The sequence below is a fragment of the Parathielavia appendiculata genome, assembly GCF_033297405.1.
Source record: "Parathielavia appendiculata strain CBS 731.68 unplaced genomic scaffold N657scaffold_4, whole genome shotgun sequence".
NCBI classification, from domain to species: Eukaryota; Fungi; Ascomycota; class Sordariomycetes; order Sordariales; family Chaetomiaceae; genus Parathielavia; species Parathielavia appendiculata.
The window spans coordinates 1,012,828-1,026,433 of NW_026944223.1; the positions used below are offsets into that span (position 1 = coordinate 1,012,828).

General features: G+C 56.4%; 6 protein-coding genes across 6 annotated transcripts; 4 read left to right on the forward strand and 2 right to left on the reverse strand.

Annotated features, from left to right (window-relative positions):
- Positions 1-645: 645 nt before the first annotated feature.
- N657DRAFT_643837 (Phosphoadenosine phosphosulfate reductase thioredoxin) lies at positions 646-2,085 on the reverse strand. The gene has a single exon (XM_062792632.1). The coding sequence runs from the start codon at positions 1,600-1,602 to the stop codon at positions 703-705; it is 900 nt and encodes a 299-aa protein (XP_062648814.1). The 5' UTR covers positions 1,603-2,085; the 3' UTR covers positions 646-702.
- N657DRAFT_350242 (uncharacterized protein) lies at positions 1,713-2,490 on the forward strand. Its single transcript, XM_062786926.1, has one exon. The coding sequence runs from the start codon at positions 1,823-1,825 to the stop codon at positions 2,276-2,278; it is 456 nt and encodes a 151-aa protein (XP_062648815.1). The 5' UTR covers positions 1,713-1,822; the 3' UTR covers positions 2,279-2,490.
- An 886-nt stretch (positions 2,491-3,376) lies between these two features.
- Positions 3,377-4,846, forward strand: N657DRAFT_679832 (phosphoserine phosphatase serb; the record flags this gene model as incomplete). Its single annotated transcript, XM_062796219.1, has 1 exon — positions 3,377-4,846. The coding sequence occupies one exon, from the start codon at positions 3,377-3,379 to the stop codon at positions 4,844-4,846; it is 1,470 nt and encodes a 489-aa protein (XP_062648816.1).
- A 1,846-nt stretch (positions 4,847-6,692) lies between these two features.
- N657DRAFT_350199 (translation elongation factor EF-1 alpha) lies at positions 6,693-8,884 on the forward strand. Its single transcript, XM_062786925.1, has 6 exons — positions 6,693-6,818; positions 6,885-6,946; positions 7,028-7,094; positions 7,155-7,217; positions 7,461-7,599; positions 7,658-8,884. The coding sequence occupies exons 2-6, from the start codon at positions 6,942-6,944 to the stop codon at positions 8,764-8,766; spliced, it is 1,383 nt and encodes a 460-aa protein (XP_062648817.1). The 5' UTR covers positions 6,693-6,818; positions 6,885-6,941; the 3' UTR covers positions 8,767-8,884.
- Positions 8,885-9,150: 266 nt separating this feature from the next.
- Positions 9,151-12,170, reverse strand: N657DRAFT_616236 (uncharacterized protein). Its single transcript, XM_062790490.1, has 3 exons — positions 11,089-12,170; positions 10,761-11,035; positions 9,151-10,674 (listed from the first exon to the last, which is right to left on the reverse strand). The coding sequence occupies exons 1-3, from the start codon at positions 12,044-12,046 to the stop codon at positions 9,295-9,297; spliced, it is 2,613 nt and encodes an 870-aa protein (XP_062648818.1). The 5' UTR covers positions 12,047-12,170; the 3' UTR covers positions 9,151-9,294.
- A 55-nt stretch (positions 12,171-12,225) lies between these two features.
- On the forward strand, positions 12,226-13,557 carry N657DRAFT_643844 (MAGE-domain-containing protein; the record flags this gene model as incomplete). The annotated part of the gene is made up of 4 exons (XM_062792633.1): positions 12,226-12,409; positions 12,462-12,663; positions 12,718-12,855; positions 12,919-13,557. The coding sequence occupies exons 1-4, from the start codon at positions 12,380-12,382 to the stop codon at positions 13,554-13,556; spliced, it is 1,008 nt and encodes a 335-aa protein (XP_062648819.1). The 5' UTR covers positions 12,226-12,379.
- Positions 13,558-13,606: the final 49 nt, after the last annotated feature.

Sequence of the window (13,606 nt, forward strand, 5' to 3'; positions counted from 1 at the left end):
ACTTTTATACCATGATCGTGATATTGATGTGCCTGGCGAACATATTGAGACTGTCGTTGCAGTTGAGTGCCCAAGGAGGAAGGAGCGAATGGGACCGGGGGGTGATCTGTTGTGATTGGACCCCGCAACTTCGCGCCACCCAACCTGGAGAGCAAGCTCCAGACTTCATCTTGCCAGACATCGAGAAAGCTGTTGGACCACAGCATACCACGTTGCGATGTCTAGCGGACTGGATGTGTCCCCGTCACATCTACCTTCTGGCAAGGTCCCACTCAACTGATGGATGCCCAACGTCGTGAAGCTCCTGGTCCCGGTGGTCTCATAACCCAGTTGATCCCCGCACTTGAACTTTTATCAAGCTGCTCCTCACACTTGGCCTCTGCATCCTCTTTCAAAAGCTCTTATTGTCTGGTATAGCTAAGCTATCTTGCCCTGGTTGAAGCAATTCAAACGTCAAATACAAAGAACCGCCAATGCCATCGGAAGCAGATATCCTCCCGGTGATCGAAAGGACCAAAAAACGCCAATACCACGATGCCCGCTTTTAACGCCGGTGTAATGCCATCACAACCCTGTGAAATGTATGTCTGACCCTCCGCTGCTCATCATCGTCATGAACCCATCACTGACCCTCTCTAACCACAGTTCAACGGACTTTAGGCGATTAGGTAGAGGCGACCTGTGGCCACTCTCTCGAGAACTTCAGGCCTGAACCTGCTGTCCCTGCTGACGTGCCGCTTGCTGGACGAGCCATTGGGCATACCGGCTCTGCTTGTTGTGGATGCCGCACTCGGTCTTGTCCTGGCCCTTCCACCGGCCGGCACGCTCGTCCTCGCCCTCGGCGACGGGGACCGTCGAGTGCCAATCGCCGACCGACTTGTATCCCCGGTCAAGGAGGGCGTTGTAGGGCACATTGTGCTCTGTGATATAGTCCTTGACTTGGGCGAAGGACCAGTTGGCGAACGGGTTGATCTTGATGACGCCGCGCTCGTCGTCCAACTCGATGACGGGGAGACTCCCGCGCTGTCCCCCCTGCGACCGGCGCCGGCCCGTGAGCACGGCGGCCACCTTGAGCTCGGAGTAGGCGCGCTGCAGCGGCTCCACCTTGGCGATCCAGTCGTACAGGTCGGATGAGGTCTCGTACAACTTCTCGCCGTACAGCGCCTCGAACTGCTCGACAGTCTCGACATCGGCCGGCTTGAACACGTGGACCTTGACGTTGTACCGCTCCTTGACGCGCTCAACGAGGTCGTACGTCTCCTGGAAGTGGTAGAGGGTGTCGAGGAAGATGAGGTCAATCTGCTGCGAATCGGGCGACTCCTTGTCCAGCTTGGAGAGCATGTCGACGGTGACGAGTCCGGTCAGGCCGAAGGCCGTCGACTGGTAGAGGCTGGGGAAGAAGATCTTGCAGAAACGGAGAATGTCCCTGGGGTGCATGGACTCGAGCTGCTTGTTGAGGTGCTGGAGGTGCGGCTGGGTGAGGGCTATCCGCGGCAGGCTGACAGTTGACAGGTTTGGCGATACGAACCCGGAGTCGACTGACCCATGGTCTGCCGGTGAGGACAGCTGAGAGGATGTTTCGGTGCGCGAGTCGTCGGCCATGTTGAAGACGGGTTGTTGTACGGGGCGATGAGGAAGTGGGTGAACGGCCAGAACTCAAGAGGATGAGTGAACTGAGGACGATGCGTTGAAGTTTGGCCTGCAGAGGAAGGGGATGGGGAGAGAGTGTTGAAGTCGCTGCGGGAATTGCGCCAAAGGGGGGTAAAAGCACACAAGAGGGGCTGGGTTGTATCAAAGCAGCACGGAGGGAGGTTCTAATGGCATGCCTGTTCGAGCGTCTCGCAGGATATCTGCCTCCGAGGAACACCTCAGATCATATAATGCTGGCATGGGAATTAGGCTGGTGAGTTTCCCACAAATCAGTAACATTACTAATGCCTGCCTTCTCGATATTCCTCGTCATATCCTGAAGGCTTCCACATGGCAAGGACGATCTGGTATTGGTCCCAGACCGTGGAACCCGGGTCAACATGGCGGCGCCGCTGTTAAGGGCGCATTTTCAAGAAGCTTTTCACTAGAGTGTGGTGTAAGTGCTGGACGAAATCACGCAATCGCCAGACAGCGATGCAATTGGTTCCTTGAGTTTTTGTTTTGTGGGGTTCAGTTCCTCGATGTTTCCCCTTTGTGGCAAGCCCACGCCATGACCGGCTCTCGGGAGAGGCTCGGAGCCGTGGCGCGGGGGCTGGCTGTGCTCTTCCGCTCCGATAGCCGCCGGTAGCGGCTAGCATCTTTGCCATGCTTGGTGGGTAGATGGGAGATAGAGGATACCGGAACTCTCTGCCTCCAGTCCTCTGGCGTTGGTAAGCTGGCCTCTCCACGATGCTCTCTGCCATGATGTCACTATCATCAGTGTCCCAGCTCATCCTAACGACTCAATTGCGCCTTCTGCTTCGCAGATGAGACTGTGGGACGGACGTAGCCCAGGATGGGGGCACGTGAGTCTGCCCGATAACGTTAAACACAAGTACTTGGAAGGTATCAGCTCGAAGGTCAGACAGTCCCCGTTCTAATGAGCACACTGGATCAGCCAGATTCGACGGGATGACGCGAGGTTCGAAGCCGCTCTCTTCGACGCTTCAAGCTACCTGAACTTTGTTTCCTATTCCCTCTGCGCCCTGGCCAACATGCTTCCCACGGGGAAATCACTGATGAAAGAGACACTGACCGCGCAAACCATCACATGGCCAGAGGGATCGCACGGTGTCTTCAATATTGCCTTGATAAACGCATACGGAAAGGAGAACGACAGGAAATACCCGGAACTCCAGAGTCCTTGTCACACCCTCAGGCGCAGCCGACTTCAACGGACTTTTGGATTCCTGATACAGTTCAGCCCAGGTCGGTTAGTTAGCGCGGAACCTCGCTATTGGCACTTCACGCTCACCTTCTAAAAATCCTTCTTTCACTCACCCTGTATATCCCTATCTCTCTGTTTTTGTCTTCACTTCTCTCTTCTTCCCTAGTTTTCTGTCTTTTCCTCTTGTTCTTCCTCCCTCTTTTTCTCACTTCTAATCCCATGTCTAAGGTAGTGCCCGCCATGTGCCCCGCTAACGAACAAACGAAGGTTGGATTGTACTCCGTAATGCAGTGACACCCTCATCGTTGTCCCAGATGCCAAGTCTTTGGCGGGGTAACGTTGGAAGGAGGTGGGGCTCAGCGCCGCTCGTCCTGGAAACACCCGACGACCCGGGCGCAGGACAAAGAAATCGTTGTTTTTCCACTGCGCAAAGACTTCTCAGTCTTTGACGGATCTGATCGCGCCTCGAGTTAGCGGCAGTTGCATTGACAGTAGCTCTTTCTGTCCAAACCGCGAGCCATGGCTGAGCAAACAGGCGCCTCCCCGAGGCAGAGTCGGCCTTCGATGACCGCCGCAATGCGGAGCAGCTCGTTTCTAAGAGAGCACCAACAATATCGCCCGCCGCACAAGCCCGAGAACCATTATGGCATCGATACGGTTGTCGAGGACCTCCAGGCTGCATCTATCTCGCCGCGCGAGATTTCGCATTTCAAGGGAATCCCCTCGCTCGAGAACCCCCCCAAGATTGTCGAGAGCGGCGTCAGCCACGAGCTCTCGCACCCCAACTGCACTCCGCGACCTGGCGCCCGCAGCCAGAGACTTGTCGCGACTCTCTTCTACAGGTCAACGGCCCCTCGCATCTCGAATGCGATTCCCTCCCCGAAGAAAGACCCCTCCCCGGCACGGAGCAGGTCTCCGTCGCTTCGCACCGCCGAATCCGACATCCCCCCGACCATGGCCCCAAGCAGCAGTCTTGAAAGCTTTCCCCTCGAGCCGCCTACCGCCGAGCCTGAACCACTAGACCATCTTTACGGCTCGTACGTGTCGTCGATGTGCATCACCTCCTTTCTCCACCTCTTGTCGACCTTCCCGCTCCCGCCCGGCTCGACCGACCTCACCTCGGCGCACCGCTGCCTCAAGCTCGACGCCGGCCAGGGCAATCACCCCATGGTCGTCGAGCTGACCGTGTCCCCCGCCCCTTCCGTCGATTATCTCTCCCTTGCCGACTTGCGCAAGCATGAGCTCATCTACCGCTTCGAGCGCGAGTGGAACGTGGATGTAGCGCTGAGAGTCGACAACCTCTGGCGCCGGTACCCGCGTCTGGTGGTCTTTGACATGGACAGCACCCTCATCACTCAGGAGGTCATTGATCTCTTGGCCGCCACCATCAAGGACCCGCCGGATCTGGCCGCCCGCGTCGCTGACATTACGCACCGCGCTATGCTTGGGGAGTTGGAGTTTGACTCGGCGTTCCGCGAGCGGGTTAAGCTGCTGACCGGCCTGCCGGGGACCATCTTCCACGAGCTCCGCCCCGTCTTGGAGGTGACCAACGGCGTGCGGCCGCTGCTCCAGGCCTTGAAACGGCTGGGAGTTAAGACAGCGGTGCTCTCGGGCGGCTTTCTGCCGCTTACCAGCTGGCTGGCGGGAGAGTTAGGCATTGACTATGCCCACGCCAACGAAGTGGTTATTGACGAGGCGACTGGGCGGCTAACTGGAGAAGTTAAAGGCCGCATCGTGGGTAAGGAGCGAAAACGCGAGCTCTTGATCGAAATTGCCGAGAAGGAGGGCATTCCTCTGGAGCAGGCGGTGGCCGTGGGTGATGGTGCCAATGATCTTTTGATGATGAAGGCTGCCGGCCTGGGTGTCGCGTGGAACGCGAAGCCCAGAGTGCAGATGGAGGCCAGCGCGCGGATCAACGGTGATACCCTCTTGGATCTGCTCCATCTGTTTGGGTTCACAGACGAGGAGATTCAGCAGCTTGCCGCTTAAGAGTTGGCTAGGCTAGGTGTGTTGCTGGCTTCTTCTGTTCTGTGATTTTGATTTGGCGGTCAATCTTACCTGGAGATACTGTGCCAGATAAAGGACAACCCTTAAGAGCCCACCAGCTTCTGTTGTATGGTCTTCGTCTCTGATACTCATTGACAGGTAGATGAGGAGTGTGCAGGAACCCTTGGTGCTGACGCTAGTCCGACGACTTCTCAACCCATTTGCTCAACCAGTGCTCTCGTCTGCCCATCTGGTACTTTGGCCTCGGTGTTTTTGTACGCCGCATTCGGTATACGTGTTCCCGTACTTTAAACCCTTTTCAACATGTTCTCGCCTACTCCCCGGATACATTCTTCACAGATACACGCTTTCAACCAAAGTTGTCACTGTTCCGGGGAACCAACAACCGGGGCACAGGATGCGTTTTCCTGGTGGAGGAAGCAAGGACATCGAGCCCGTGACGACCCGGGGTCTTGCTAAACGCCTTGGTTTCTTGCCGGGGGCAATATGTTTTATCACTTTGGTCTACTGCTTTACCAGAAGATAGGAGAGGCCAGACGAGCTCCAGATGTCGGCTCTCGTCCGCCTCGCCTCTCAGCTCACAAGGTAAGGTCCAGAACGTCTCTATGTCTCTCAGCCCTGTCAGCCCACTCGTCTTCCTCAGCCGAAGTTGGACCCGGCTTGATGTCCACCGAGGGGCGGAGGACCCCCTGGCTTCGGTGGACCCCGGACTCGAGGATGACATCCGGGGGAACATTGGAGGTACCGATCGCCTGAAAACGCGAGGCAGTTGAACTGTACTCTGTGCTCAGTTCGAACTCGTTTACGTGCCCAGGGCACGAGTCGATTCGTCTGAGGGAAAATCCATGCATCACTTGGGGCACTGGTGTCGGTGTGAATGGAACTGGCGTGAATATGGTCTTGCTGGGAGCACCGACATGATCATGCTTCAAGTTCCCACAACAGGGAAGAGCCCTCTTGGCGTATACATCTCAACCGTCTTACAGCCGCACGAACAATTTGTGCTGAATACCAGGTACCATTCAAACTTGAGGTGGTTGCTGTTTGCGTCAAACTACATACAAACTTGGGTTGGATTGTACGGTACCTCAATGTAGTGGAGTGGTGGGGTCGGTCAGAGGCATCTGATGAGCGGCGAGCTTGTCCCAATGGATAAGGACTGTTGCCTCGAGACCTTCTGGAAGAGGATGTCTCGTCTTGCCACCTCAACTATTAGGGTGCAATCCTCTGCGGCAAACAAAGAACTGACCGCCACATCCCATCACACCTGCCGTTGAAGATGGAACGTTGTTCGCAGCTGAACCACTGCGCCACCGATGGGAGACAAGTCCGGGCCTCTGGGGTTGACTCACGCCGGGAGTTCTCCGAAGGCGTCCGCAACATCTCATTGCATAGTCGACGTTGGGTTGGAAGCCAATGCCTAACCTGAGCTAACCTGCCGGGATTGACCGTCTTGCTGTGAAAAGTCCCACTTTTGCATTGCCAGCATGACATGCGGCTGCCATGCTGGCGCCAAAATCCGACACCGTTTGAGGACGAGGGGCAGTTTTGATAAGTTGGCTGAGGGGCTTGGGCTTGGCATCTGAGCTGCTGTATCGGGCTTGGAAGATAAGTTTGGTTTGTTGAAACTAATTTACATCTCATTCAAACTGCTTTATTAGCAAGATAGCTTTGACGTTTTCTCCTGGTATGCATCTCGTGAAGTGGATGGGTTTTTGAAAGTCCAGCCGGGAAAGGCACAAAAGCCTGATCGCGGGGCTGGGCGGCAAGGCACGGCAGCTACCACAAGAAATTTTGGTGCCCACTTTAAAAAAGCGGCATGGCCCCACCAGCGTCTTGCCCCTCTCAAACTCGAGCCATAAGAACAACCCCTCCTCAAAATTTCCTTTCACCTGCTTTCCACTCTTCCTCTCTTCGTCGGCATACCTGAATCAAGCATTCACCTGCCACTTCAGTGCGTAACCCCATCATCGCGCCGTCTAGACCCCAACGACAGTTCCTCTAACACTTCTTCTTGCAGCATTCATCAAGCGCAAGTCGCCAATCTCGTTCTCGCGAACTTCACAACACCGTCAACATGGGGTAAGTTTTTCTCTCACCGCTCGCGGACACTCGGGAACGGCGCTCGAGCACACTGGAGAAGGTCGCTAACATCGTCAACAGTAAGGAAGATAAGACCCACATCAACGTTGTCGTCATCGGCCACGTCGACTCTGGCAAGTCGACCACGGTAAGCATCTCTCCTGTGCTCTCTCGCGGGCATCCGGACAGCAAGCTGACCAGTTCATAGACCGGCCACCTCATCTACAAGTGCGGTGGTATCGACAAGCGTACCATTGAGAAGTTCGAGAAGGTCAGTTCTTCAGCCCGTTTCACCTGTTTCCACCCCCTCCCTCGTGCATTTTCGCCTTTTTTCCTTTTCGATGGCTTTGTGGCTACCCTCCGTTATCAAAGCGGGGGAGGGGCACACAAATTCACGATAGGAAATTTTCTCGACGCACAGACCACGCCTACCCCGCCTCTTCTGACCCCTGCCGACTTCGACACTTTTTTGGAACTTCGACGATGTCAATGACCGCGCTAACACCACAAACAGGAAGCCGCTGAGCTTGGCAAGGGCTCTTTCAAGTATGCCTGGGTTCTGGACAAGCTCAAGGCCGAGCGTGAGCGTGGTATCACCATCGATATCGCCCTCTGGAAGTTCGAGACTCCCAAGTACTATGTCACCGTCATTGGTATGTTTGGCTGCCGAGATCCACAATCCCACCCCTTGCTAATTGGTGTCGCGCACAGATGCCCCCGGTCATCGTGACTTCATTAAGAACATGATCACTGGTACCTCGCAGGCCGACTGCGCCATTCTCATCATTGCCGCCGGTACTGGTGAGTTCGAGGCTGGTATCTCCAAGGATGGTCAGACCCGTGAGCACGCTCTGCTCGCCTACACCCTCGGTGTCAAGCAGCTCATCGTCGCCATCAACAAGATGGACACTACCAACTGGTCCGAGGCTCGTTACCAGGAGATCATCAAGGAGACCTCCGGCTTCATCAAGAAGGTCGGCTACAACCCCAAGACTGTTGCCTTCGTCCCCATCTCCGGCTTCAACGGCGACAACATGCTTGAGCCCAGCTCCAACTGCCCCTGGTACAAGGGCTGGGAGAAGGAGGACAAGTCCGGCAAGGTCACCGGCAAGACCCTCCTCGAGGCCATCGACGCCATTGAGCCCCCCAAGCGTCCCACCGACAAGCCCCTCCGTCTGCCCCTTCAGGATGTGTACAAGATTGGTGGTATCGGCACGGTCCCTGTCGGCCGTATCGAGACTGGTGTCCTCAAGCCCGGCATGGTCGTCACCTTCGCTCCCGCTGGCGTCACCACTGAAGTCAAGTCCGTCGAGATGCACCACGAGCAGCTTGCCGAGGGTGTTCCGGGCGACAACGTCGGCTTCAACGTGAAGAACGTCTCCGTCAAGGAAATCCGCCGTGGCAACGTTGCCGGTGACTCCAAGAACGACCCCCCTCTTGGTGCCGCTTCCTTCGAGGCCCAGGTCATCGTCCTCAACCACCCGGGCCAGGTCGGTGCTGGCTACGCCCCCGTCCTCGACTGCCACACGGCCCACATCGCCTGCAAGTTCGCCGAGCTTTTGCAGAAGATTGACCGCCGTACCGGTAAGGCTGTTGAGGAGAACCCCAAGTTCATCAAGTCTGGCGATGCTGCTATCGTCAAGATGATTCCTTCGAAGCCCATGTGCGTTGAGGCTTTCACCGAGTATCCTCCCCTCGGTCGCTTCGCCGTCCGTGACATGCGTCAGACGGTCGCTGTCGGTGTCATCAAGAAGGTCGAGAAGGCCCAGGCTGGTGCCGGCAAGGTCACCAAGTCCGCTGCCAAGGCTGCCAAGAAATAAGCGGTTTCTCCCTGCAGCAATCAAAAAAAAGTCACTTCAAGAGATTCGAGGCCGCTTGGCTCGTATGAGAGATCGCGTCGCGGTTGTTACCGCGATGCTACGATTGGCATGAGCACTCGGCTATTTTGCTATGGGGCACATCTCTTGGGAGGGAATGGTTGGGTTTCTGCGCATCAAAACTTCTCACCATGTGCTTAGTGCAAAATAGAGTCTCCTAGAAGTGATCACGAAGGTCATGATTCCCAACATCTGTGCCATTTTTTTTTGTCAAATGTGCTTGTGTGTTGGTTGGAAACAGATAGCGTCTCGAGCTTCACATGATGGCATATCTCGAGACAGTCAAGTGCTTCTTGCTGCCTCGCCGCCTGATGACAGACCATCGGCAGCTGCTCCGCAGTCAATTCATTGTGTGCCAGTGACGTGCCGGTCCTCGAGTGCTGTTTGAAGGTGACTCTCAACAGTGGAGGTTGATGCTTCTGTAATTGCTATTGTACACACGCTGGAGTCTATCCTACAGATATCGTACATCTATGATCGTTTCGCATGCCATCTCAACCAGCCCCTCTCATTAACGATGCTGGAGGCAACCCGTAAGAACTCCTCGAGTTCCGCGGGCTTTGTTGTCTCACGCTGGCGTCTCGCGGTATTGCTCATTGAATGGGACTCAAACTGGGCCCTGAACATTTCCTCGTCCACAATCTGGTACCGGTCCAAGTCCTCACCCAGCTTGGCCTGAGCTTGCTCGGACTCGAGCGCCGCTGCGGCCTCCTCCTCTGGGATACGCACGGCCTCGAGCGAGAGTTCGGACCGTTCGCCTCCTCTCTGACCGGCCTGGATGCTTGTGTATCGCAGTTTGAGGCCCTCGTACTCGGCTGTTACGGTCCGGTGAACCTCGATGGCTGCGAGGTTGTAGGCTAGTTCTACGTCATCGCTTTCTTCCGCGGTGGGGGTGGGGTTGGTCGCGGGGATGGAATCGGATTGGGAAGAGGAGAGGATGCGTCGGGGAAGACGGATGCCGAGGAGGACGGGCGGGGTGTTGAGTTTGCCTTCCCACGGTCGTAGGTTCGACTTGGTGAGGAAGGTGACGATAGCTGGGACATGGCGCTCGATGCTCGGGCCTGGGAGGAGGAGGTAGCGCTGCTGAATGAGGCGCACGTCGACGGGCGCCGCTGGGAAGAGGACGTCACCTCGGAAGGTGTCCTTGATGGCGCGAAGCGAGGTGAGGCCTGTGATCTCGTGGTGGTCGGCATCGAGGCGGAGTTCGAGGGTCGGAGCGGAGATGACGAGGTCTGGGGACATGTCCGGGGACGGTGCGAAACGGATCATAGTGGTGGTGTGCCAAAGGCCTTGCTCGCGAAGGTTGCTGGGCAGGTTAAGACAGCCGAGGGCGGGAAGCGTAGGGACGAAGGTGCGCGGGAACGAGGTGTCGAGCTGCGATGTTGGGTCTAGATGTGGATCGGGTGACGGAGGATGCTGGCTCTTCCGGGCAAAGACGACATGCCCAAAGACTGCGGTCGTGTCCGTCTGCAAGGCAGAAGACCATCCCGGTCCGTCGCCAATCGGTACTTCGGAGGGTTGGATGGCATTTTCCGCGACAGTGTCGAAGGCGAGGATATCTGCCGGTATTGAGGCTTCTAATGTCTGTTCCTTGTAGGCGGCCTTGCTCTGAGGTATGGCGTTTGTCCACCTCTCCCATTTTCCAAAGCGTTCCTCCCATGGAAGTTTCGGCGCGACGTTGAGCATGGGGAGGTACCGTCCCCGGTGAACGAGATGGTCCGGTACTACGCTCAGAGCCGTGGAGACGCGGGGTTTGGGCCCGTATGCATCACGGAGAAACCGGAAGACGGTCTCGCTCGCGTTCTCGAGGTTTTCGTCTCGCTGAGCCAAGTGTATCCAAGTAACAACAACCTACCAGGAAAGGACGAATGTTAGCCATGGGCCATTGGGGGCTTGAGAGGGAGCGCGGGAGGAACAAGAGGGGCAGGCTCATATACCTTGTTGCCTGATGAGTCAAGGCGTGTCAATGTGTTGGTCATGCGCCCAACTTCTTCGAGTATACTGAGTTCGAGGGGATTCGGAGAAACAAGGTCAACTGGAAAGTCGCTTGTCCGGGCTTTCGAGAGCACGTCGTGAATTCGGTCGAGAATCGATTCAGCGGCGTGCTTGGGACCGACGATGGAGACCAAGCGCGACTCGCGAATCAGCTTGACTTGCTTCACACGGTCCAGAATTGCCCTTGGGGTGCCTTCCAGCCATCTCCGGTTGCCAACTGTTTGAGGTCAGTCCAAGCCATAAATAGCGACTAGGGCTCCCATAGCGTACGGGTCAGAAGGGAGAACTCGGCATCACGCAGCCGGATCTCCAGATAGCCATCTCGGTCAAGGACCTCTCGATTGGACACATCCCAGCATTCTCGCAATATCCGAATTGCGAGCCGCTTCTTGGGCGTCATGACCTTAGTGACGTACCCTTGAAGGAGAGGCTCAACGGCTCCGCCTGCGCCAGCAACGTAGGGTACCCATGGCTGGGCTTCCAGCACCCAAGGATGCACTTCCGAGACGTGCTCATCCTCCTGGCTCAGCCGACGAATCCTTTGGTATTCCCCGATGTAGTGCACCAACTGTGCGTTGGTGAACCCCTGGACTAGCGTGTCTTGAAGCTTGTTGAAGTCTTTATCGCTGAGGATCCGTGTGCCGTTTGGTTTCAGCTCGTGGATGTTGAGTAAAATGTCATCTGACGTAGCGAAAGTGTCTTCGTTCGACAGCAAGCTTGCGGGATCAACCGAGCCATCCGTAGGATCATTGTTGGGGGAGAGCGTCGGGTGCCGGCGGCTCTTTCGGAGTGCTCGCTTTTCTCGCAGAATAATGGCAGATCCCGGCTTTCCCAAGATGTCGACAGAAAGGCCTTCTTGCTCTGGGGAAACGAGGCGGCCCCTGGACGTGTACACCGTGCGGTTCTGCGGTGACCGAGTTGTAGGGGATGGTTTGGGAATGATGCCGAAGCCTCCGTCGTGGGATGCACCATCGTTTTCTTGCTCGGCGCTGGGGTCGGGATTGGGCTCGTCGCTGATCTCAATATCAATGTCGCTGCCGGGTTTGTCGGCAGCGATTGGCACACCCTGCCCGCTGTGAATGTTGATATGTCGCTGGAAACTTGGACGGGCCGACTGGACGATGGAAGTGGCAGCAGGGAACATAGAGCGGTTAGGGGCTCTTGCCAGCTGGAGTCGGCATCTGAAGCAGACAAAGCTGGCGCTTCCGGCCAGTTTGCGTCCAAGCATGAGAGCGACTTAAGCAGTACTGGTTGCTGCACCACCAAGCCTCTGTTACGAGAGCGTCCCGTGGATGGTGTCCATCGGTATTAGGGACCGCGAGGTGGGTCTCCGACTGTCTTTGCGACAAAAGATTTCGGTGGGTCCATCGCCCCTGGCTCTCAAGGTTCCCAGCAGCCAACGGCACATGCACTGCAAACGCGACGGGACGCTAAGAGGGGCTCGACGCGACACGCGTATCACAAGCTCCCAATTACTTCTCGAAGCATTTAAGCAAGATACTAACGACACAAATCTCGAAGGTTCCCTCCGCTGGGGTTACTTTCTACTGGTCTCTTAACCATGCCGGTGCAACAGCGACTGCGGCGACAGGTAGTCCCAAGCATTGCGATTGAGGAGGGAGCGCAACTGCTGACACAGTTAGGCCGCACAGAACGTTGATGACGACGACATGGGGCAACCACATCCGCAAAGCCCTGGCGAAGTCGATTCGGACGGCGACGAGCAGATGGCTGAGGTCGGACCAAGAGACGAAACAACCCAGCTTATCAAGAATCTTGTGCGCTATGCCCTCAGTTGCGAGTATTCGCGAGCACCCATCAGGAGAGACGGCATCAAGGAAAAGGGTATTGAAAGAAGTCGGCCGGTGGTGCGCAGCATCGGATGCTGACCTCCCTTAGTGCTGGGTTCCAATGGACGGGAATTCAAACGGGTGTTTGCCGGCGCGCAAAAGCAATTGCGCGCGACGTTTGGAATGGAGATGGTCGAATTGCCTACCAAAGACAGGAATCTCATGACGGCAGAGCAAAAACGAAAAGGCGAGTAGCATGTTTCGTGACCAATACACCACACACCGCGGCGACTGACATTTCTAGCGGCAGCCGCCAAATCCCAGACCCAAAAAGAACCGACCTCGAATACATACGTGCTCGTCTCAGTCCTCCCCGAGGCTTACACCACACCAGCCATCATCACCCCATCCAAAGTTCAGTCCGCCGAAGGTGAAGCAGCCTACGTAGCGCTCTACACCATGATTATCGCCATCATCACGCTCAGCGGCGGGGAACTCAGCGAACCGCGGCTACGCAGACACTTGACACGACTCAATGTCTCCGAAAACATGCCAAGTCTGAACCCCAACGACGAGACGTCGCCGAGCGAGAAGACAGAAATGGTTCTCCAACGGATGGTCAGGCAAGGATACTTGGTAAAGTTGACGGACTCGAGGTCCGGGGGCGATGAAGACCAGACCACATGGCACGTTGGCCCGCGCGGGAAGGTGGAGGTGGACAAGGAGGTGATCGCGGCGTTTGTGCGGACCATATACGGCGGGTCCGATGACGAGTTGGAGAACAGATTGCAGGTCAGCCTCAAGATCAGAGACCGAAAACCCGGCGTTCCCGACATGGTCGAGGAGGTGGCGGAGGAGGAGGCCGCGCCCAATGGCGATCCGGGACCGAGTAACCGGCGTAGGGGAAGGAGGAGGCAGACGGAGGCCTATGATGAAGAGAGCGACTGACTTGTCATGTCCTGAGCTGGAACAAGGTAACAAGTTAGGGTATCATTGTG